The sequence below is a fragment of the Phalangium opilio genome, unplaced genomic scaffold, assembly GCF_054372755.1.
Source record: "Phalangium opilio isolate 3A_F unplaced genomic scaffold, DU_Popi_V2 ptg000209l_1, whole genome shotgun sequence".
Lineage (NCBI taxonomy): Eukaryota > Metazoa > Arthropoda > Arachnida > Opiliones > Phalangiidae > Phalangium > Phalangium opilio.
Window position 1 is genome coordinate 2515793 of NW_028324217.1, and position 17954 is coordinate 2533746.

The 17954-nt window shown below is 35.3% G+C and overlaps 3 protein-coding genes across 3 annotated transcripts in view; 2 read left to right on the top strand and 1 right to left on the bottom strand.

Moving 5' to 3' along the window:
* The first annotated feature begins 1753 nt into the window (after positions 1-1753).
* On the top strand, positions 1754-3099 carry LOC149618341 (uncharacterized). The gene is made up of 2 exons (XM_089854002.1): positions 1754-1886; positions 2351-3099. Exons 1-2 carry the CDS (start codon positions 1754-1756, stop codon positions 3097-3099), a joined length of 882 nt encoding a protein of 293 aa, XP_089710128.1.
* An 835-nt stretch (positions 3100-3934) lies between these two features.
* Positions 3935-17954, top strand: part of LOC149618342 (structure-specific endonuclease subunit EME1-like) — a 78303-nt gene continuing 64283 nt past the window's right edge. The window contains exons 1-4 of the mRNA XM_089854033.1: positions 3935-4137; positions 4220-4310; positions 4374-4647; positions 4919-5034. Of these exons, the coding sequence (XP_089710159.1) occupies positions 4002-4137; positions 4220-4310; positions 4374-4647; positions 4919-5034 (617 nt within the window). The 5' untranslated portion in view covers positions 3935-4001. The remainder of the gene's footprint in view (positions 4138-4219; positions 4311-4373; positions 4648-4918; positions 5035-17954) is intronic.
* SWIP (strumpellin and WASH-interacting protein) lies at positions 7685-17585 on the bottom strand. Its single transcript, XM_089854026.1, has 28 exons — positions 17410-17585; positions 17167-17306; positions 16933-17098; positions 16798-16865; positions 15656-15772; positions 15359-15583; positions 14795-14912; positions 14603-14730; positions 14359-14519; positions 14168-14285; positions 13967-14092; positions 13786-13893; positions 13171-13261; positions 13034-13089; positions 12881-12960; positions 12704-12809; positions 12506-12622; positions 12255-12423; positions 12003-12157; positions 11665-11934; positions 10889-10933; positions 10699-10807; positions 10419-10636; positions 9699-9879; positions 9172-9266; positions 8175-8276; positions 7995-8088; positions 7685-7912 (listed from the first exon to the last, which is right to left on the bottom strand). Exons 1-28 carry the CDS (start codon positions 17465-17467, stop codon positions 7875-7877), a joined length of 3459 nt encoding a protein of 1152 aa, XP_089710152.1. The 5' UTR covers positions 17468-17585; the 3' UTR covers positions 7685-7874.

The window sequence follows — 17954 nt, forward strand, 5'->3', positions numbered from 1 at the left end:
TTACAAAGGAAATTGTAAACGTACCAGATCAGACTAAAGTTTACGCGCAGTTTAGTTTAGATTTTTGTAATTTTTGAAAACCGAATTAAGTGATTTGTTAATTAATTTTACCTTTAAAAATGTTTAAAATTTTAATTAGCATTAATGATTATTTTATGTTATCTCTCAGATTTAGTGCATGAAAAATTAACATTCCTGGAAATTTCACAGGGACAAGAGCTAATTAAGAGAGCTGTTATTAAACGTTACTGCAATTACTTTGATCTACTAATTAACCTTGTTCTTAATAAAAACCCAATTAACTTCCCCGTTGAATAAACACAGCAATCAATTATCTCCTTTGACTATATTTTTGAAACCGAGTATACAAGAAATTAAAACATAAGCTTACAAATGGGTCAATTTTACTTCAAACCAACGTCTTGTAATTGCAAGCTAATTCTCGTACAAATACAATAGAGCTACTAAGGGTAGGGGCGTGCGCAAGATACACATTGCCACAGGTCAAACATCATCATTACCGCCCCATCTACCTGCTACTATATATGCACATTGGAGAACCATGTCTTGAATAACGATTTCAATACATTGTTAACATGTCACATTTCATTTTGTTGCATTCAACAATTTTCCAAAAGATAATTTAATATTAGGTGCACTATTTTGCACAAGTAAAGGTCTTGGAATGAAGTTACTAGAAGCTTAAATGCACCGTGTTTAGAGGTCAAGGACACAGTAAAGACGCTGGGAATAGGGCCAAAACTCTTTTGGCAATGTACAAGAGATAGAGCTGCGGTTTCAAGGCTACAGCCTGGGCTAATTTCACTAAAACTGCGTCAGTACCGATACACAGAAAAACGGAAATTCGAATGTTGCCAGCAGAAACTTCCAAAAACCAACGAAGTTAAGTTTGTAACCGTTTCCACAAAATTCGTAGGTCAAATATGACGCCGAGGTTCACGAATACAACAGAGAGTTTCTGGTCAGTTTAACCCTAGAGGAACCTAACTGTGTCGCATTATCACGAAGTGGAAAGGTCAAAGGTTACGGCATAATCAGGAGAGATGTCGAAGCAACCGCCATATTGGGACCATTGTACGGTGATGATAACCAAGGCACGCTCGAAAACGTAACATACGAATTAGTTGCAAATTATGTACCAGTTCGTAGCCATGGATAATTTAAATAATATTGTGGTTTGGTGGTGGAAATAATTGAGAAGTCTTATACTAGAAAGTCAAGGATATGTACGAGTACACAAGATGAGACTCAAGTATTTGCGCAATTCAGTGTGGATTGTTTTGTAACTTCGAAACTTTGTAGCAAAGCAAATATCGTTGATTTTCAATTTGTAACAAAATTTAGCTGAGTTAATTCCGATATATGCATGAACGTAGGGTATGCCTAAATATTTTTTGTAAATTTAGCTATGTCAGGTATAGATATTACTTGTTATTCAATAACCATGATGTTTTACCAAAAAATTAACGCGTACGTAACTAACTTTTAACGCAAAGGTAAACCTGACAATCATTGTATGTAAAAAACAAGGCACCATCGCAGGCTTACGGGCGCTGCAAACTAGCAGAAGTAGTTTGGCCGCGAAGGCATAGTGTTCCCATTTGTTATAAATTCCCTGCACTGCTGTTAAAATCTGAGGAACAAAGCATAAAAACACGTCGTTTTCAATTTCAACACGTTCAAATCACACGCAAACGTTACGATGGAACTACCAGATTTTGTTGTACGTAAAATGAGGTTAAGAGATGTGGACCAAGTACTTGATTGTTTACGCGAAACCGGAGTAACGTTTCCCAACCGCGATGGCATAATTACCTTCATGAAATTGGACCCTAATGGAATGTTAGTGGCTTCAACTCCAGAAGGTATGATGCGAGACTAATTTCAACTTAGGTAAATAGAGCTATCTCAGAAGCCTTAGTGTGACTTCACAAATGCTATAGAGTGGTACTGAGAGGGGAGGAGCTACGGGGACGTGACGTCAACATAGGTAATCTAAATTGTATGGCCCGACTCCCGAGCTGGCGACTTCCAATATGGTCGCCAAGAAAAAGAGGAAAGAGATAGGAGGGTGTGACGTCACAACCAAGTTCGTGGTAGCAGACTAATTGACCATAGAACCAAAGGCGTACCAAACATGGCCGCACACTGCCAAAGCCATTACCCCGTGACGTTTTATCTATTCACTGACGTCACAAATAACTGAGATAGCTCTATAGAAAATATCCACCAACCGAAAGTGAGATACTGCGTTCAAGCTGATGACACTGCGCCCGCCCCCTTTTCAAACACGACTGACTATAAGCCTTTGGTAATTAATTTTTAACAGGCTTCATTTTGGGATCGTGCAGTAAACTTTTCTTCAAAAAAGACTTGGCATTTTTGGGGATGTACGTTGTACGATTGGCTTATCAGGGCAAAGGTATTGGCGGAAAAATGCTCGAAGTCGCATTGGATCGTGAAGCGCATCTTAACTGCGCATTAAACACTACTGAAGTACATTTAGAAACGTACAGAGATCGAGCTGGTTTCAAAATACAATCGGGCATAATTTCCTTACAATGCGTCAGTATAGACGGCCAACGTATTATCCAATGTTGCCACAAGAAACTCCTGAAGAACGCCGACATTATGATTGGACCCGTTAATGACGCAAAATCCGTCGTCAAGTATGACGCAAAGGTACACGGATACAACAGAGAGTTGCTAGTCACTTTATGCCTACAGGAGCCTAACTGTTTCGCATTATCAGCCGTGGATTATAAAGGAAAGGTCAAAGGTTACGGTATGATCAAGAAAGATTTCAGGGGTATTGCCGTTTTGGGACCATTGTACGCCGATGATCAAGCAACGGCCGAACACCTGACTCGGGAATTGGTCGCTAATTACGAAGCAGTTCGTAAAAATGGGTTGGCAATTATGGCCTTCAAAAATAACCGTGGGTCGGTTGAAATAATTGAGAAATTGGACTTGAAAGTACTGGCTGTGGCGGAACGTTTGTTTACTAAGAAAATTGTAAACGTCCCAGATGAGACCAAAGTGTACGCGCAACATAGTGTCACCTTTTGTAATTTCTAACGCGTGAAATTTGCTATCAGTCGATAATCCACCTTATTCCCTTTCGCCGGAAGTTAGGCTTAGCTCGGTATTCATGTGGGTGAGTAACGGGAAGAAATTCGTCGGTCGTCTGCTACAAAAGCCAAAAATATGAACTGTAGCGGACGACAGACCAATTTCTTCCCGTTATTCACCCCCATGAATCCCGAGCTAAGCCTAACTTCCGGCGAAAGTGAATAAGGTCCATTGTTAACTACGTCCCAACAAGATGTAATAATTATAATTATAATAATAATTATAAAAACACACGGGTAACCATAGAGGCATAACCAGCACAACACACATTAAACGCAATACCCAAGGATTTTAAGAAAAGTAACCAGTAGTATCAGTTAAGAACAATTTTAGGGTTAGTCTTACCTTAATTCGGAATACAAAGTCACCTCTTGACCTTGATTCAAAATGAACGGATCTTCGGGCCTTGGCAGTTTTTAATTTGACCGTATTTCTTCATGGAGATTACGGTCGTGATTTATTTTTTATCACTATCTTCTATGTATTTATTATTTCAATCATGTAACGGTTTCCCGAAAATTTAATCACGTTTCACATAATTTATAATTAATTAATTTAAATAAAGTTCAACATTGCCGGACTTGTGCGGCTGCAGGCTTGTCCGTTGGTCAGTTGTCACTTACAAAAATTCAAATGCTATAGCCTACTGTCTAAAAATGCCGCCTAAAAGTAGAAATGTTCAGTATTTCGTTCCAGCTTGAAACCATTACAACCATACCAATGATTAAAACTGATAAGATAAACCAATTTAATTACACTGAACGACCTCGGTTCTTGGTTTATTTTCATCCCTATTCGCTTAAGCAGACGACAAGTTTTAAATTTTTCAAATCCATGAAGATGGAAAAATGTTTTTAATTAATAATTTAGTTATTATTTCGTTGTTTTTAATAAAAATAAATGGAAATTTGGAGGAAAGTTGTAGCGCTTCGGACACAGGGTGCCAAAATGTCGAAAACAAAGCGGAAAAATACCAAAATCCAAGTAAGTTTTTGTTCTTTTGTCTCCACAGACCAAGGCTTAAGAAACGTCAAATTTAAAATAACCGCACCGCGTGTGTGTTTAGACGCTGATAAATGGAAATCTTATTTAAATAAGATTGAAAATAGCCTTAAATCATACGTTCCTTGTGAAAAAGGATGTTCCTGCTTCACGCAGTTGAGTCAAAATTTTGTATTAACTTGTCAATCAACTTAAATCTAAATAATTTATGTCAATAGAGTCATTAAGGATGATTTGCAACCCTTCCAAGAAAAAGGAATCACACACGATTCTATTAAGTCTTCCAGAGAAAGGGGAACCCATTATCAAATTATAAATCACAAACTATATAGAGAAAAAGAATGCTTATTTCCATTTAGGTGTTCTGGAATTGATCATTTCTTATTGGAAATTATTGATAAACTCCCTGATATTGAAATGATAATAAACACTCGTGATTGGCCACAAATGAGCAAATATAATTCCCCTCTACCAGTTTTCTCCTTTAGTAAAGTATGTACACTTAATTTAATTAATAAAACAATTTACTAATTTAGACAATAGGGTAATGGCAGCCCTCTGCCTTCGACTGTATTAAGCTCTATGGGGAAATAACATGGGGTGCCATTAGTCTATTCTGAAATATTGGGTAATGGCAGCCCTCTGCCTTCGACTGTATTAAGCTCTATGGGGAAATAACATGGGGTGCCATTAGTCTATAAAACCCCTTTAATTAGGCAATTAAACCCCAATTAAAATCAAAAAATCTATCTCTACTCTCTAGACACCAGATTACTACGATATCACATATCCAGCCTGGACTTTCTGGCAAGGAGGTCCAGCAATTAGTTTATATCCAACTGGATTAGGTAGATGGGATATTCAAAGAACAGTTATAACGAAGTACAATTAATTCTGAGTCGAGGGGTCGGACGTTTGTCAAAATCCCGTACACTTTGTTTGAAATCTGTTTAAAATATCTCTCGAAAATCTCGAAATCTCACGTTAAAATCTAAAAATCTTAAAATCTCACGTCAAAATCTGAAAATTTTAAAATCTCACGTCAAAATCTAGAAATCCCGAAATCCCTATTTTAAAATCTGAAAATCCCGAAATCCCTATTTTAAAATCTGAAAATCCCGAAATCCCTATTTTAAAATCTGAAAATCCTGAAATCTTCACCTAAAATCCCGAAATCTCACATTAAAATCTAGAAATCCCGAAATCTTAACGTAAAATCCTGAAATCTCATCCTAAAATATCAAAATCAGAAAATCTCCTCGAAATCCGAAAATCTCCTCAAAATCTGAAAATCTCCTTCAAAATCTGAAAATCTTGTTCCAAAGCCCGAAATCTCCTTCAAAATCTGAAAATCCTGAACAAAATCCCGAAATCTGAAAATCGCGTTCGAAATCTGAAAATCTCCTTTAAAATCCCGAAATCTTAAAATCTTGGACAGAATCTCAAAATCTGGGGCAAAATCTCAAAATCTTTGTCAAAATCTTGAAATTTCAAAATCCCGTACACTAAAATGCCAAACGTCCGACCCCTCGCTCTGACCCGACCCTTTTTAATGTTAATTAAAATACCAAATACCTTTCTAGAGAAGCCCAGAAATTTCCATGGGATTTAAAGAAAAATGTAGCGTTTTTCAGAGGATCGCGAACGAGCTCTGAAAGAGACCCGTTAATACTTTTGTCTAGAAAAGAACCAGACCTAGTTGATGCTAAATACACAAAGAATCAAGCTTGGAAATCACAGAAGGTTCAATTAAATTAAATTAATATCTTAATTAATTAACGGTTTAATAATAATTAAAACAACAGGACACCCTGGGTGACGAACCAGCGAAGGAAGTCTCATTAGAAGATCACTGCCAATACAAATACCTGTTTAACTTCAGGGGTGTTGCGGCTAGTTTCCGTTTTAAACACCTTTTCCTGTGCCATTCTCTGGTTTTTAACGTTGATAGCGAATGGGGGGAGTTTTTTTACGCAGCAATGAAACCTTGGGTTCATTACATCCCAGTTGCAAATAATATGAGTGATGTTCAAGAACTATTAAGTTTTGCAAGAGAGAATGATGCAGTTGCCAAAGAAATTGCAGAAAGGCAAGAATGCCTTAGATGCATATTATTTTTCAGTTTGAAGCGCCATCTATGATCTAATTCGGCAAATCAGGGTTCATATGATATAACTTTCGCCAATAGATGGCGCTTTTTAGCCTTAGATACATATTATTTTTAAGTTTGAAGCGCCATCTGTCTGCCATTTTTGCATAATCAGGGTTCATACCAGGGTGGGAAATAAGGATTTTTTATAAACTGGACATTGGGCCAGTGACCCCTCTGGCCTGGAATAAATAAACTGGTCCATGACCACTGACCAGGACGCGTCGTTTGCTAAATTGAAGAAGTGGATAATTAAAATATATTAGATAATGTCTGGACTCTTTAAACCCTTGAATTTTCTTAGTGGTCATGTGGACCACTGACCCCCCTCCGATTTAATTTTTAAACTGGTCCAGGCAATTTTTAAACTGGTCATTTGCCCTGTGCCACCACCTTATTTCCCACGCTGGTTCATACAACTTTTGGAAATAGATGGCGCTTTTTAGCCTTAGATATTATTTTTAAGTTTGAAGCGCCATCTATCTGCCAATTTTGCATAATCAGGGTTCATATGATATAACTTTCGCAAATAGATGGCGCTTTTAAGCCTTAGATACATATTATTTTCAGTTTGAAGCGCCATCTATGATCTAATTCGGCATAATCAGGGTTCATATGATAACTTTTGCAAATAGATGGCGCTTTTAAGCCTTAGATACATATTATTTTCAGTTTGAAGCGCCATCTATGATCTAATTCGGCATAATCAGGGTTCATATGATAACTTTTGCAAATAGATGGCGCTTTTAAGCCTTAGATACATATTATTTTTAAGTTTGAAGCGCCATCTATGATCTAATTCGGCATAATCAGGGTTCATATGATAACTTTTGCAAATAGATGGCGCTTTTAAGCCTTAGATACATATTATTTTTAAGTTTGAAGCGCCATCTATGATCCAATTTTGCATAATCAGGGTTAATTGTTACTTTTGCAAATAGATGGCGCTTTTTAGTCTTAGATACATATTATTATTAAGTTTGAAGCGCCATCTATCTGCCAATTTTGCATAATCAGGGTTAATTATTACTTTTGCAAATAGATGGCGCTTTTTAGTCTTAGATACATATTATTATTAAGTTTGAAGCGCCATCTATCTGCCAATTTTGCAAAATCAGGGTTCATGGCGCTTTTAGCTCTACTCATTAATTTAATTAACGCGAAATTAATTAATTAATTAATCTGGTTAATTTTTCAGGGGTTTTGAATTCATCTGGAATCATCTAACAATGGAAAACATATCATGTTATTGGCTAAGATTACTTAGACGTTACTCGAAGCTAATTAAATATCAGCCTAAATTGGATCCCAATCTAAAGGAAATTAATTAATTAAGCCTTAATTTCGACCTTAATGATTGTACTTTTAAAAAAAGATTAATTAAACTGCATTTAATTTTTTATAGAAAAACAAAAGAACAAGAAATAAAACCCTACATTTTGTAAATAAAATTGTAATAAATTGTTTTTATACAAAAAAATAACTACCAGAGTTTAATATTATTATTATTATTACACTTACTGCATTTATTAATTATTAATTACCCTTTAATTAGTGTTAATTAACGTGATTATGGCGCAGTTTCAGCCGCTTTCTCATTATTTTCAGCTTTTAAATATATTAATTTTAATTTTTAATTAATATTATAGGGGCTTTAAATTTAAATATAGAAATTAAATTTAATTGTTACCTTTAGATTTTTGTTCCCTTTCCTCTGCTGCACTTAAATCTGCGCGGAAAAATATTCTGGCGCTGCTCAATGAATAGTTCAAAAGGTCAAATTCCTATTAATAAATAAATAAAGTAAATTAAGGTTTAGTCAAGAACTTAACTATAATAATAGGAAGATAAATTAAAAAATGATAATAACTTGTTGGTATTGTTCTAGACGGTTGACAGTCAATGTTATAGTCTGCTGTAATTTCTCATCCTCTTTTCCAATAGCTTGTTCTTGATTTTTCAGAGCTTCTTCCTAAAGAAACCAGTTAAAAGTGAAACAATGGAATTACAAGTACAGGGTTCATACAACTTATGGAAAATCGATTTCCCTGAGTTTTCCAGGGTTTTTTCCCCATATATTTCCAGGTTTTTTCCCCCATATATTTCCCTGAGTTTTCTATTTTTTTCCCCCTTATATTTCCCTTCGTTTTCCAGGTTTTATTCCCCTTATATTCCCCCGAGTTTTCCAGGGTTTTTTCCCCATATATTTCCAGGTTTTTTCCCCATATATTTCCAGGTTTTTTCCCCCATATATTTCCCCGAGTTTTCTATTTTTTTTCCCCTTATATTTCCCTTCGTTTTCCAGGTTTTATTCCCCTTATATTCCCCCGAGTTTTCCAGGTTTTATTCCCCTTATATTCCCCCGAGTTTTCCAGGTTTTTCCCCCTTATATTCCCCCGAGTTTTCCAGGTTTTTTCCCCCCTTATATTCCCCCGAGTTTTCCAGGTTTTATTCCCCTTATATTCCTTCGAGTTTTCCAGGTTTTATTCCCCTTATATTCCCCCGAGTTTTCCAGGTTTTATTCCCCCGAGTTTTCCAGGTTTTATTCCCCCGAGTTTTGTACGTTTTATTCCCCTTATATTCCCCCGAGTTTTCCAGGTTTTATTCCCCTTATATTCCCCCGAGTTTTCCAGGTTTTTCCCCCATACATTTCCCCAAGTTTCCCCAGTTTTTCCCCCCATACATTTCCCAGCCTTTCCCCCATACATTTCCCCGAGTTTTCCCAGTTTCCCCCTCATACATTTCCCAGGTTTTTTCCCCATATATTTCCCAGAGCTTTCTCACATATTTTCCCGAGTTTTCCAGGTTTGTATGAACCCTGAAGAAATACGTCACAATTTAAAGGGAATATAAGTTAAAAAACAAACCTTTTGCTTCCTATATTTCTCCCTAACTGATTGGAACCAATGTAAGGAATCAAAATCTTGGTACTGATCTAGTAACTTCAAAATGTACGCCACACCTTAAGAAACAAACCGTTTTAAACCCGAAATACCTATATATACCTTTGTTTAACCAAGAATACATACAGCTACTAGGAATCATCGCGTCCCCCATATATATCTTGTTAATTTCTATGAATTCGGGTTTTATGGGTATTAAATCCGGGCTTGAGAACTTACTATCCCCCGTCACACAGAGGTCATAATTCTGATGGCGTCTTTCTAACTGGAATTTCATTGGTTGGTGGCAACGCGAGTTCCTAGGCGCACAGGCGCAATAGGTAGCGAGATAGATTATTAATTAATTCGCTATGGGTAAAAGTCGTCATACATAATGATTACTCTACCTAACTCCTCCCACAAAGCGCGCCTAGATACGTTGGGGAAAGAAAATGGGTACTACGCAATGATTCCTAGTAGCTGTATGTATTCCCGGTTCAACATGCACCTACCCATGGCAAATCCATCATCAGTAAACGCAGCCCCTTGTTTATTTTTCCGTGTTAACAACTCCTTACACGTTATGGAATGCTCAATAAAATTTACAGTTAAAGGTGGGACAATCACAAAGAAATTCCGTAAATGGATGTTTTTAGAGTCTCGGAATGCGGGCGCGAATACGTCAAGTAATAACTACAATTAAAACTTAATTTAATCAAGAAATAGGGGGCGAGCATAAGTTTATAAGTGATATGTTCCTTCCATAAGTATGAATGGCACTAGCTATACAAGTTCGTAATGCTACTGAGAGATGGACTTACAGTCCTCGAGATAACTAGTTCGAGGAGGAGAACGACAATTAAGCGAGTCAATTGAAGTCCTATCTACACTCGGTGCAGGTAGTTAATTAATTTTGCAGCTAGGACCAAGTTCCACCTAGGTCCTATTTAGTCTGAACTTACTAAGTTACCCAAATTTGACAGCAGCGCCTTCTCACTCACCAGGCGTATGTCGCTTTACCCCTGAATCTATGACCTATACTTCAATCACTTCAAAATTACAAGCTCCAGTTTCTAAGTTACCAGAGATTAACAAACTTATGGAACGGAACATATATTATGAACTTATGCTCATGAACACAATAGGTTGCGTAATGAAACGATATTTAACCACGCCTATTGGCAGGTCACGTGTCTATTACGTATGCCACAGGGAGGGGGCGTGATAAATACCTTGAAGTATTCGGTACCCTCTGAAAAATTCTTTGTTAAATTCCCGATAACCAAATCAAGTTTTTTGGCAGCTTCTACGCATTCGGGCGATAAGTTCTCTTCTTTACACAATTCCTCAAAATTGACTATATCATCCAAATCAGGGATGAATCTAATAGCGTTGCTGCAACAGTGTAAACCACCTGATCGAATCATGCGCACAAAACCCAACGCGTTCCCTATAATTTATTTTATTTTTAACTTTTTAAGTCTTATTGTTTTAATTAATTGGCTATCGTACCAACTTGACTAATTAGCATTCTAAATTGATCCAAAAAACTTTGACCATCGGGTGTAAGACCCAATTTACGGATACCCTTGTTAAATTTCTCCGCTCTTTCATAAGGGTACTTTTTATAAATAGATCAAAAATAGGCCTTTATACTAAACGCTTTACTACTACTGGTTAAAATAAGAAGAAAAAAACGTACCTTTTCAGCGTAAACCGTTTTGTTTTCTTTGAAGAATCGTAAGTCCTACAGATTAGGACACAAAATAATTCGAAAAATGTCATTATGAGACAAAATAATTCGAATAAAGTCAATGTGAGACAAAATAATTCGAATAAAGTCAATGTGAGACAAAATAATTCGAAAATCGTCAATAGGAAGGGGTCAAAAGAATTCGAAAAACGACATCAGGGGACAAAATAATTCGAATAACGACATCAGGTGACAAAATAATTCGAATAACGATATCAGGTGACAAAATAATTCGAATAACCACATCAGGTGACAAAATAATTCGAATAACCACATCAGGGGACAAAATAATTCGAATAACCACATCAGGGGACAAAATAATTCCAATAACGAAATCATGGGACAAAATAATTCGAATAACGAAATCAGGGGACAAAATAATTCTAATAACAACATCGGGGGTCAAAATAATTCGAATAACGACATCAGGGGACAAAATAATTCGAATAACGACATCAGGGGACAAAATAATTCTAATAACGACATCAGGGGACAAAATAATTCGAATAACGACATCAGGGGTCAAAATAATTCAAATAACAACATTAGGGGACAAAATAATTCGAATAACTACATCAGGGTGAAAATAATTCGAAAAACGACATCAGGGGTCAAAATAATTCGAAAAACGATATCAGGGGTCAAAATAATTCGAAAATCGTCATTGGTACCCAAAATAATTCGAATAAACGTCACTTCGTCATATAGGCTTAACAATTTCTTACCTTGATTAATTTGGACTTAATATGTTCATCGTACAAAAACTGCGAAAAAATATAGAATTTCTTCCGCAGAAATTGATAAGTGAAATTAACAGTCGTGTTCATGATTCCAATTCCGTGTGTTCGAATGGAATTCGCAATGTGCCTTATGTTAATCGTATTCAAATGTTTGTTATTACTGGAATGTTCGATAAAAATTTGATTGTTCAAATTGTACAAATATTTCGAAACAAAAACGTGAATGTTTCGCATAATTTCCAATACATCCAAACCCTGCGATTAAAGGTAAGAAAATCTTCGGTGTTCATACGTGTTCTTGTGTTTGTTGTAAGTGACAATACCTGTTCCAGAGTTTGACTGGGCAAATGGGCTTCGGCTGTAAACAGCCCATATTTTTGTCTAGCCAAGCTACGCATTTCACCGTATGTTTTCCAATCGTGCAACGCGACAGTTGTTAAATTGTAGAATATTTTTTCCAAGTAATGTTCAACATAACCTAAACCACCATATTTGTTTTATTTGCGAATTTATACCTTCTCTCTAATAAACTAGATATCACTTCTTGCCTATCTTGGGAACCAAAACGCACTTACTTTTAACATTGATATTTCTATCAAAGAATCGAATTGGTCTAATTGTTAAAAAATGTGACAAATCTTTCATGCCAACTTTAAATGGATTACGATCATCCAATTGTAAATGAGTATGAGTTTGTAAACGTAAATCAGTTTCAACATCTTGGCATAAACGATCCAGAATTAACTATGAAGAATTAAATTAATAATTCGCATTTAACTCGCCCAATAATTAAAAAGAACTAATTAAATTAAAATAACAAACAAACCTCCTTTAATTTCCCATAAATCTCTTTATCAAAACTATCAAGCAAAACCCGCGTTGAAGTTTCGTGTTTGGTACATTTCATTGGTTCAACGCAGTCTCGCAATGCCATGATCATGTACTGATATAATTTTGTGTTAATTACTTTGCTTAATTAATTACTTTGCTTAATTAATTACTATGAACTTTTGAGAAGTCTTACGTGAATTCTATTGCAATCAACGACATTATCGTAAAGATCGGTTAAATAAATCGGTATAACAACGCGATGCCAGAAAATGAAGCTGCAATCGCAAGCGTCTCGAAGCCTAAATTGCAATTGCAATGTATTACAAAATTGCTACTGCCTGTCTGCCTTATTTATTTATTAGGATATTACTTTTCTCGTAAATCGCATATTAGGTCTAATTTACGCAAAACTTTACTGAGGGTAATTAGCTCATCATCTTTAAATGATTTCTGTTCAATTAGACGTAGTTAATTACAATTACTGACTTATGTCGAATTGCTTGATTTTTATTTAATTTCATACCATTTGAATACCTAACGCCAATGCTAAGTGAGCGATAAGTCTACGACCTTTCGTTCCTTTGATGTAAAATGATGTTCAGATTAAATTTTTAATTGCGCTTGTTAATTAGTTTGCATAAAAGAGGTTTATGTAATTACCAGGGCCATTTAGTGACTTTTCAGTCAAAACTAAAGCAGATAATACATCCAATCTGCGTTCGCTGTATTTTTTATCAGAAATTAAACGTTTCTAATAACAAGTATACAAATATTTTTGAAAATTGTCTGTAAACCTCAATATTAATTTGCAAAACCGTAATATTAATTTGCAAAACCGTAATATTAATTTGCAAAACCTTAATATTATTTTGCAAAACCTTAATATTATTTTGCAAAACCTTATTATTTTTCAAAGTCTTAATATTATTTTGCCAAACCTTAATATTAATTGGCAAAACCTTACTATTAATTGGCAACCCTTAATATTAATTTGCAAAACCTTAATATTATTTTGCGAAATCTTAATATTATTTTGCAAAAACCTTAATATTAATTTGCAAAAACCTTAATATTATTTTGCAAAACCTTAATATTATTATTTTGCAAAACCTTAATATTATTATTTTGCAAAAGCTTAATATTATTATTTTGCAAAACCTTAATATTATTTTGCAAAACCTTAATATTATTTTGCAAAACCTTAATATTATTCTGCAAAATCTTAATATTATTTTGCAAAACCTTAATATTAATCCGCAAAACCTTTTAACGTACTTTTGCAACCGTTACATTCGTCAATGCAATGTAACATAAATGTTGCACAATATGATTAATTGACTCGTTAATCAATACAGAATGACGAAAAAACGTTGCTTCAATCGCCTACAACATTTTTTTAAAAAAAAATTTAAATAATTCCCTTTATACTCTAATTAAATATAAAATAATTAAATACCTTCAACATTTCAATTAATCGACAAAGCGACAATACAGTGGTCTTTAACATTGGCTTTGCTAAAACAACGTGTAGATTTGTGACCAATTTTAACTGATCACTGATTGCATTAGCCAATGAAAGACCCTAAAATATATTAAGCGGAACTTTGTTGGTGTTTCGTAGTCGCACTTAACAAATTAAGTTAATTAACTTAATTACCATTAGTAATAAGGCTGATTTACGATTTAAATCATCTACTAATTTCCCACCATCACCTAAATTAGATTCCATTTTAATCATCCAAGATGCAACTTGTATATACAGATTTTGCACATCCCTAATAATTAATTTTAACATGAAAAATTAACTCTTGCAATAACCGGCAATAATTTAACTGCAACAGCAATTACTTATTCAAATTTTGAGTTTTTTGCGTCAAATACGTCATTCTTTGCGCTTTAACCGAATCAATTGCTTTTTTCTCTAAGGCCTTTTCCATATGCGGTAACATCGTTAATAAAAACCCATCAGCAAACCATAAAACATTGCCGATAAGTTGAATTGCAGGTATCTTAATATAATAAATAAACCAAAATTGCAAAACTCTCCGCTATTAAAATTTCACGTACTAATTTGTTTGTTTAGTATTCATACCCTTTTACAAGTATCCCAAACAAGTTTAAACATTTTCTTATCAATTGTACGAAACAGATGAAAATGTAAAACGTATAAACAACAAACACCAATTAAACTATGCCGAGATTCAACTTCGGAAGGTTCACCTGTAGTAAACAATAATTCCTATGAGCTGTATGAATTCCCGTTTCAAAAAAAATTTTTTTTTACCTAATTTAACTTCAACTTGATCTAAAGACCGTTTAATAACGCTGTTTAAAATATCAGCGAATAAGCTGTTCTTTGAGACAAGCGCTACACCTTCATCAAAACTTTGTTCAACGCATGCCTTAATTGCAGGTAATTAAAATAGGTTAATTGACCTATTAGCAACTTGACTACGTATAAAAAACCGTAACAAGAAGTGATATCTAGTTTATTAGGGAGAAGGTATAAATTCGCCACCACATTTATAATCTAGCTTTATCTCCAGTCCAAAAGACGTAGCCTGTCCGGACTGTTAATCCCCGTCGCCTCTAAATTACAACCAGCAATCCAGCATCTCATTGGTTCTTGAAAACTCGTGCACGTCAGCGCGACGCGAATGAGAAAAAAATTACAGTCATATTTTCCGACTGAGGAGAGGCTGCGAAATAGCCTGGGGCCTCCTTTTACGTCCCCCCTTGTATTTTGAAAGGGCGACTGGGACTATGGCTCGCGCGAATACTTAGGAGGCATCTTAATCTTATACCTTCTCCCTAATAAACTAGATATCACTTCTTGACCGTAACCTACAGCGAACATTCTGCCTTCTAGTAACTGATTCTCCAATTTCGTTATCATGTTTTCAAAATGTCGTAATTTTTCAGGGGTAACATTGAAACGACCCGTGTTATGGTGAACGGACTTCACCATTCTTTTATATAGGGTCCAATGATCCCTTAATGTTGCCTGAGATTCAATGATCTCATCAAGTGTTACTAATGTTGCCATCATATCGCCTAGTTGCTCAAAAACTGGCTGTATGTGTTTTTTTTACTCAAATTAATTTTGGTTAATTTTATTTCTTATTAAGTATAATTAAAAACTAACTAGAAAAAGAACATCTGAAACGTCGATTAACGACATTTCTGGGCTATGTAACGCCGATAATTGATGAATAACGTTTTTGGCAACTAAATTGCATCGTGTAACGAAGCAAGATAACTCCTAAAATTCATAGATTTGTTTAGAACTGTCCAATTTCGGAACAGATCATAAGAAAATAATATTTGACTTCCTATAAGTTTAACACCCGTCATATTTCAAAGTTTTTTTTTTTACTGTTTTTTATTGGACTATTTTATGAATGCAGTTGAATTTTATTAAAAGGATATGTTTCATGTGTGATTTAACCTGAATAAATAAGCTAAATCGTCAAAACATTATGTCTTATTGACACCAAGTAAAAACGAAATAATATTAATAGGTGACATCATGGATAAAGAATGCGCGCGAGGAAATTATTTTTCACGCTATAGGATAGGCAACTCCCTATCTCCGACGGTAGCTTATTCTGTATATATTCTGTTCCATCTTCGGTTGTCAGGACACACAAAGCTGGGTCTCTATGTAACGTAGCTTTGTGCCTGCTGACAACAGACCTAAGGAATACTCATTTTCAGAGTCTAAAATCTCGAGATTTAAATCCCGAAAATGAGTTTTGCTTTCGTCTGTTGTCAGCACGCACAAAGCTACGTTACACAGAGACCCAGCTTTGCGTGTGCTGACAACCGATGCTGTAACAGAGTATATACAGAATAAGCCTCCGTCGGAGATAGGGAGTTGCCTATCCTATAGCGTGAAAACAAATTTCCTCACGCGCATTCTTTATCCATGGGTGGCATTATAGATAGTATGCAGACAAGTGTTGCCAGTAATTTTGTAAGTGCAATTAAAATGCTATCTACAACAGACTGAAAAACTTGCAGTTCTGTTCGATTCAGTTCCAAACCTGACTTAGATGCTCTGACAAAATTACTGGCAACCATGCAGCGCGGTTAAAGTAAAGAAACGGGGGAGGGAATTTCACTAGCCCCTTTAATGCATGCACACTATCTATAAACTCTGTTTAAATTCCTTTTGTGAATAGAGACTAACTTATAAGAAGAAATATATCATGTTCTTATGATATGATAAAATTTATTGAAACGCGGAATCGTGTTCTTTAAAATACACAGTAATCATAGGCTTACTTGCATTAATGGTATCATTCTACCGATACAAATCTGGGCATCACCTTCTTGGAAACCTTCAGAAGGTTCTTAAGAAAATACAGACCTAATGTTAAACAATACCGCCAATCCTGTAACCTAATCTAACTAACTAACCTCCTTCCCCGTAAAACAGCAATGCATTGAAATATTTATTTTTCGCTTCATGTGTCAACTCATTCATTTCACAACACAGAATTGCTAAGACTGTTATGACCTTATTTAGAACCTTATTATCAGTTGATACTAACTCAACAACGGTGCTTCGTTCGAAAGGTAAGAACTAAGAATATTTTACAAGAATAAGGTAGAGAATAATTGCATTTTATCACACTAATTAGCGCCGCGTACTTGCAATGATATTGGATTTAACGTAATATCCCAATTACTGCTAATTGTATCATCAAGAGCTTGTTCAATGCCTTGAAGTTGAGCTCCATATTCTTCCATAAATTTACCATACTTTCTAAGTTGTACTTCACCCACAATTTCTTAAATTTAATGTAATTTAATTATTTAAATCATGTTTTACTTCTATTTTTAAAAAGCTAAGCCTTGGTCAAGGGGGTGTATCAAAATTGTTTTAGTACTCACTAACAGCTCCCTCGTCCAAACGATCAGCGTCCCACTCTTGACTGGAGTCTACAGCCATTGCGGAACAAATTCACTCACAATCGTAATTAATTTAAATTAATTTTATATTAATTAAACAATAAACATCGCGAATAATCCAAACCGAAGCCGTACAAACTCCGAAATGTCACGGGACTAACTAAACCGAAGCAGAAGAATGCAACTTTTAGGATAACTGTCGTCTGCTCAATCACAGCCAAAAGCGTGATCGAGTCGGCCGTGGCTACATGAATAAAACAGGCAGGGTGGGAAATACGGAATTTTTTAAAACTGGACATTGGGCCAGCGATCTCTCTGGCCTGGAATAAATTAACTGGTCTATGACCACTGACCAGGGCGCGTCGTCTGCTAAATAGAAGAAGTGGATAATTAAAATATATTGGCTAATGTCTGGACTCTGGAAACCCTTGAATTTTCTTAGTGGTCCTGTGGACCACTGACCCCCTCCGATTTAATTTTTAAACTGGTCCAGGCAATTTTTAAACTGGTCATTTGCCCTGTGCCAC

Bases quoted from the DNA above. Each gene is read 5' to 3' on its own strand.
- LOC149618341 (XM_089854002.1), top strand. From the start codon at position 1,754: ATGAGGTTAAGAGATGTGGACCAAGTACTTGATTGTTTACGCGAAACC. The intron at 1,887-2,350 runs GTATGATGCGAG...AATTTTTAACAG, and splicing joins AGTGGCTTCAACTCCAGAAG to GCTTCATTTTGGGATCGTGC.
- SWIP (XM_089854026.1), bottom strand. From the start codon at position 17,467: ATGGCTGTAGACTCCAGTCAAGAGTGGGACGCTGATCGTTTGGACGAG. The intron at 10,934-11,664 runs GTAAGAAATTGT...CCTAATCTGTAG, and splicing joins TTAAGTCCAAATTAATCAAG to GACTTACGATTCTTCAAAGA. The intron at 7,913-7,994 runs GTAACAATTAAA...TATATTTAAAAG, and splicing joins AAGGGAACAAAAATCTAAAG to CTGAAAATAATGAGAAAGCG.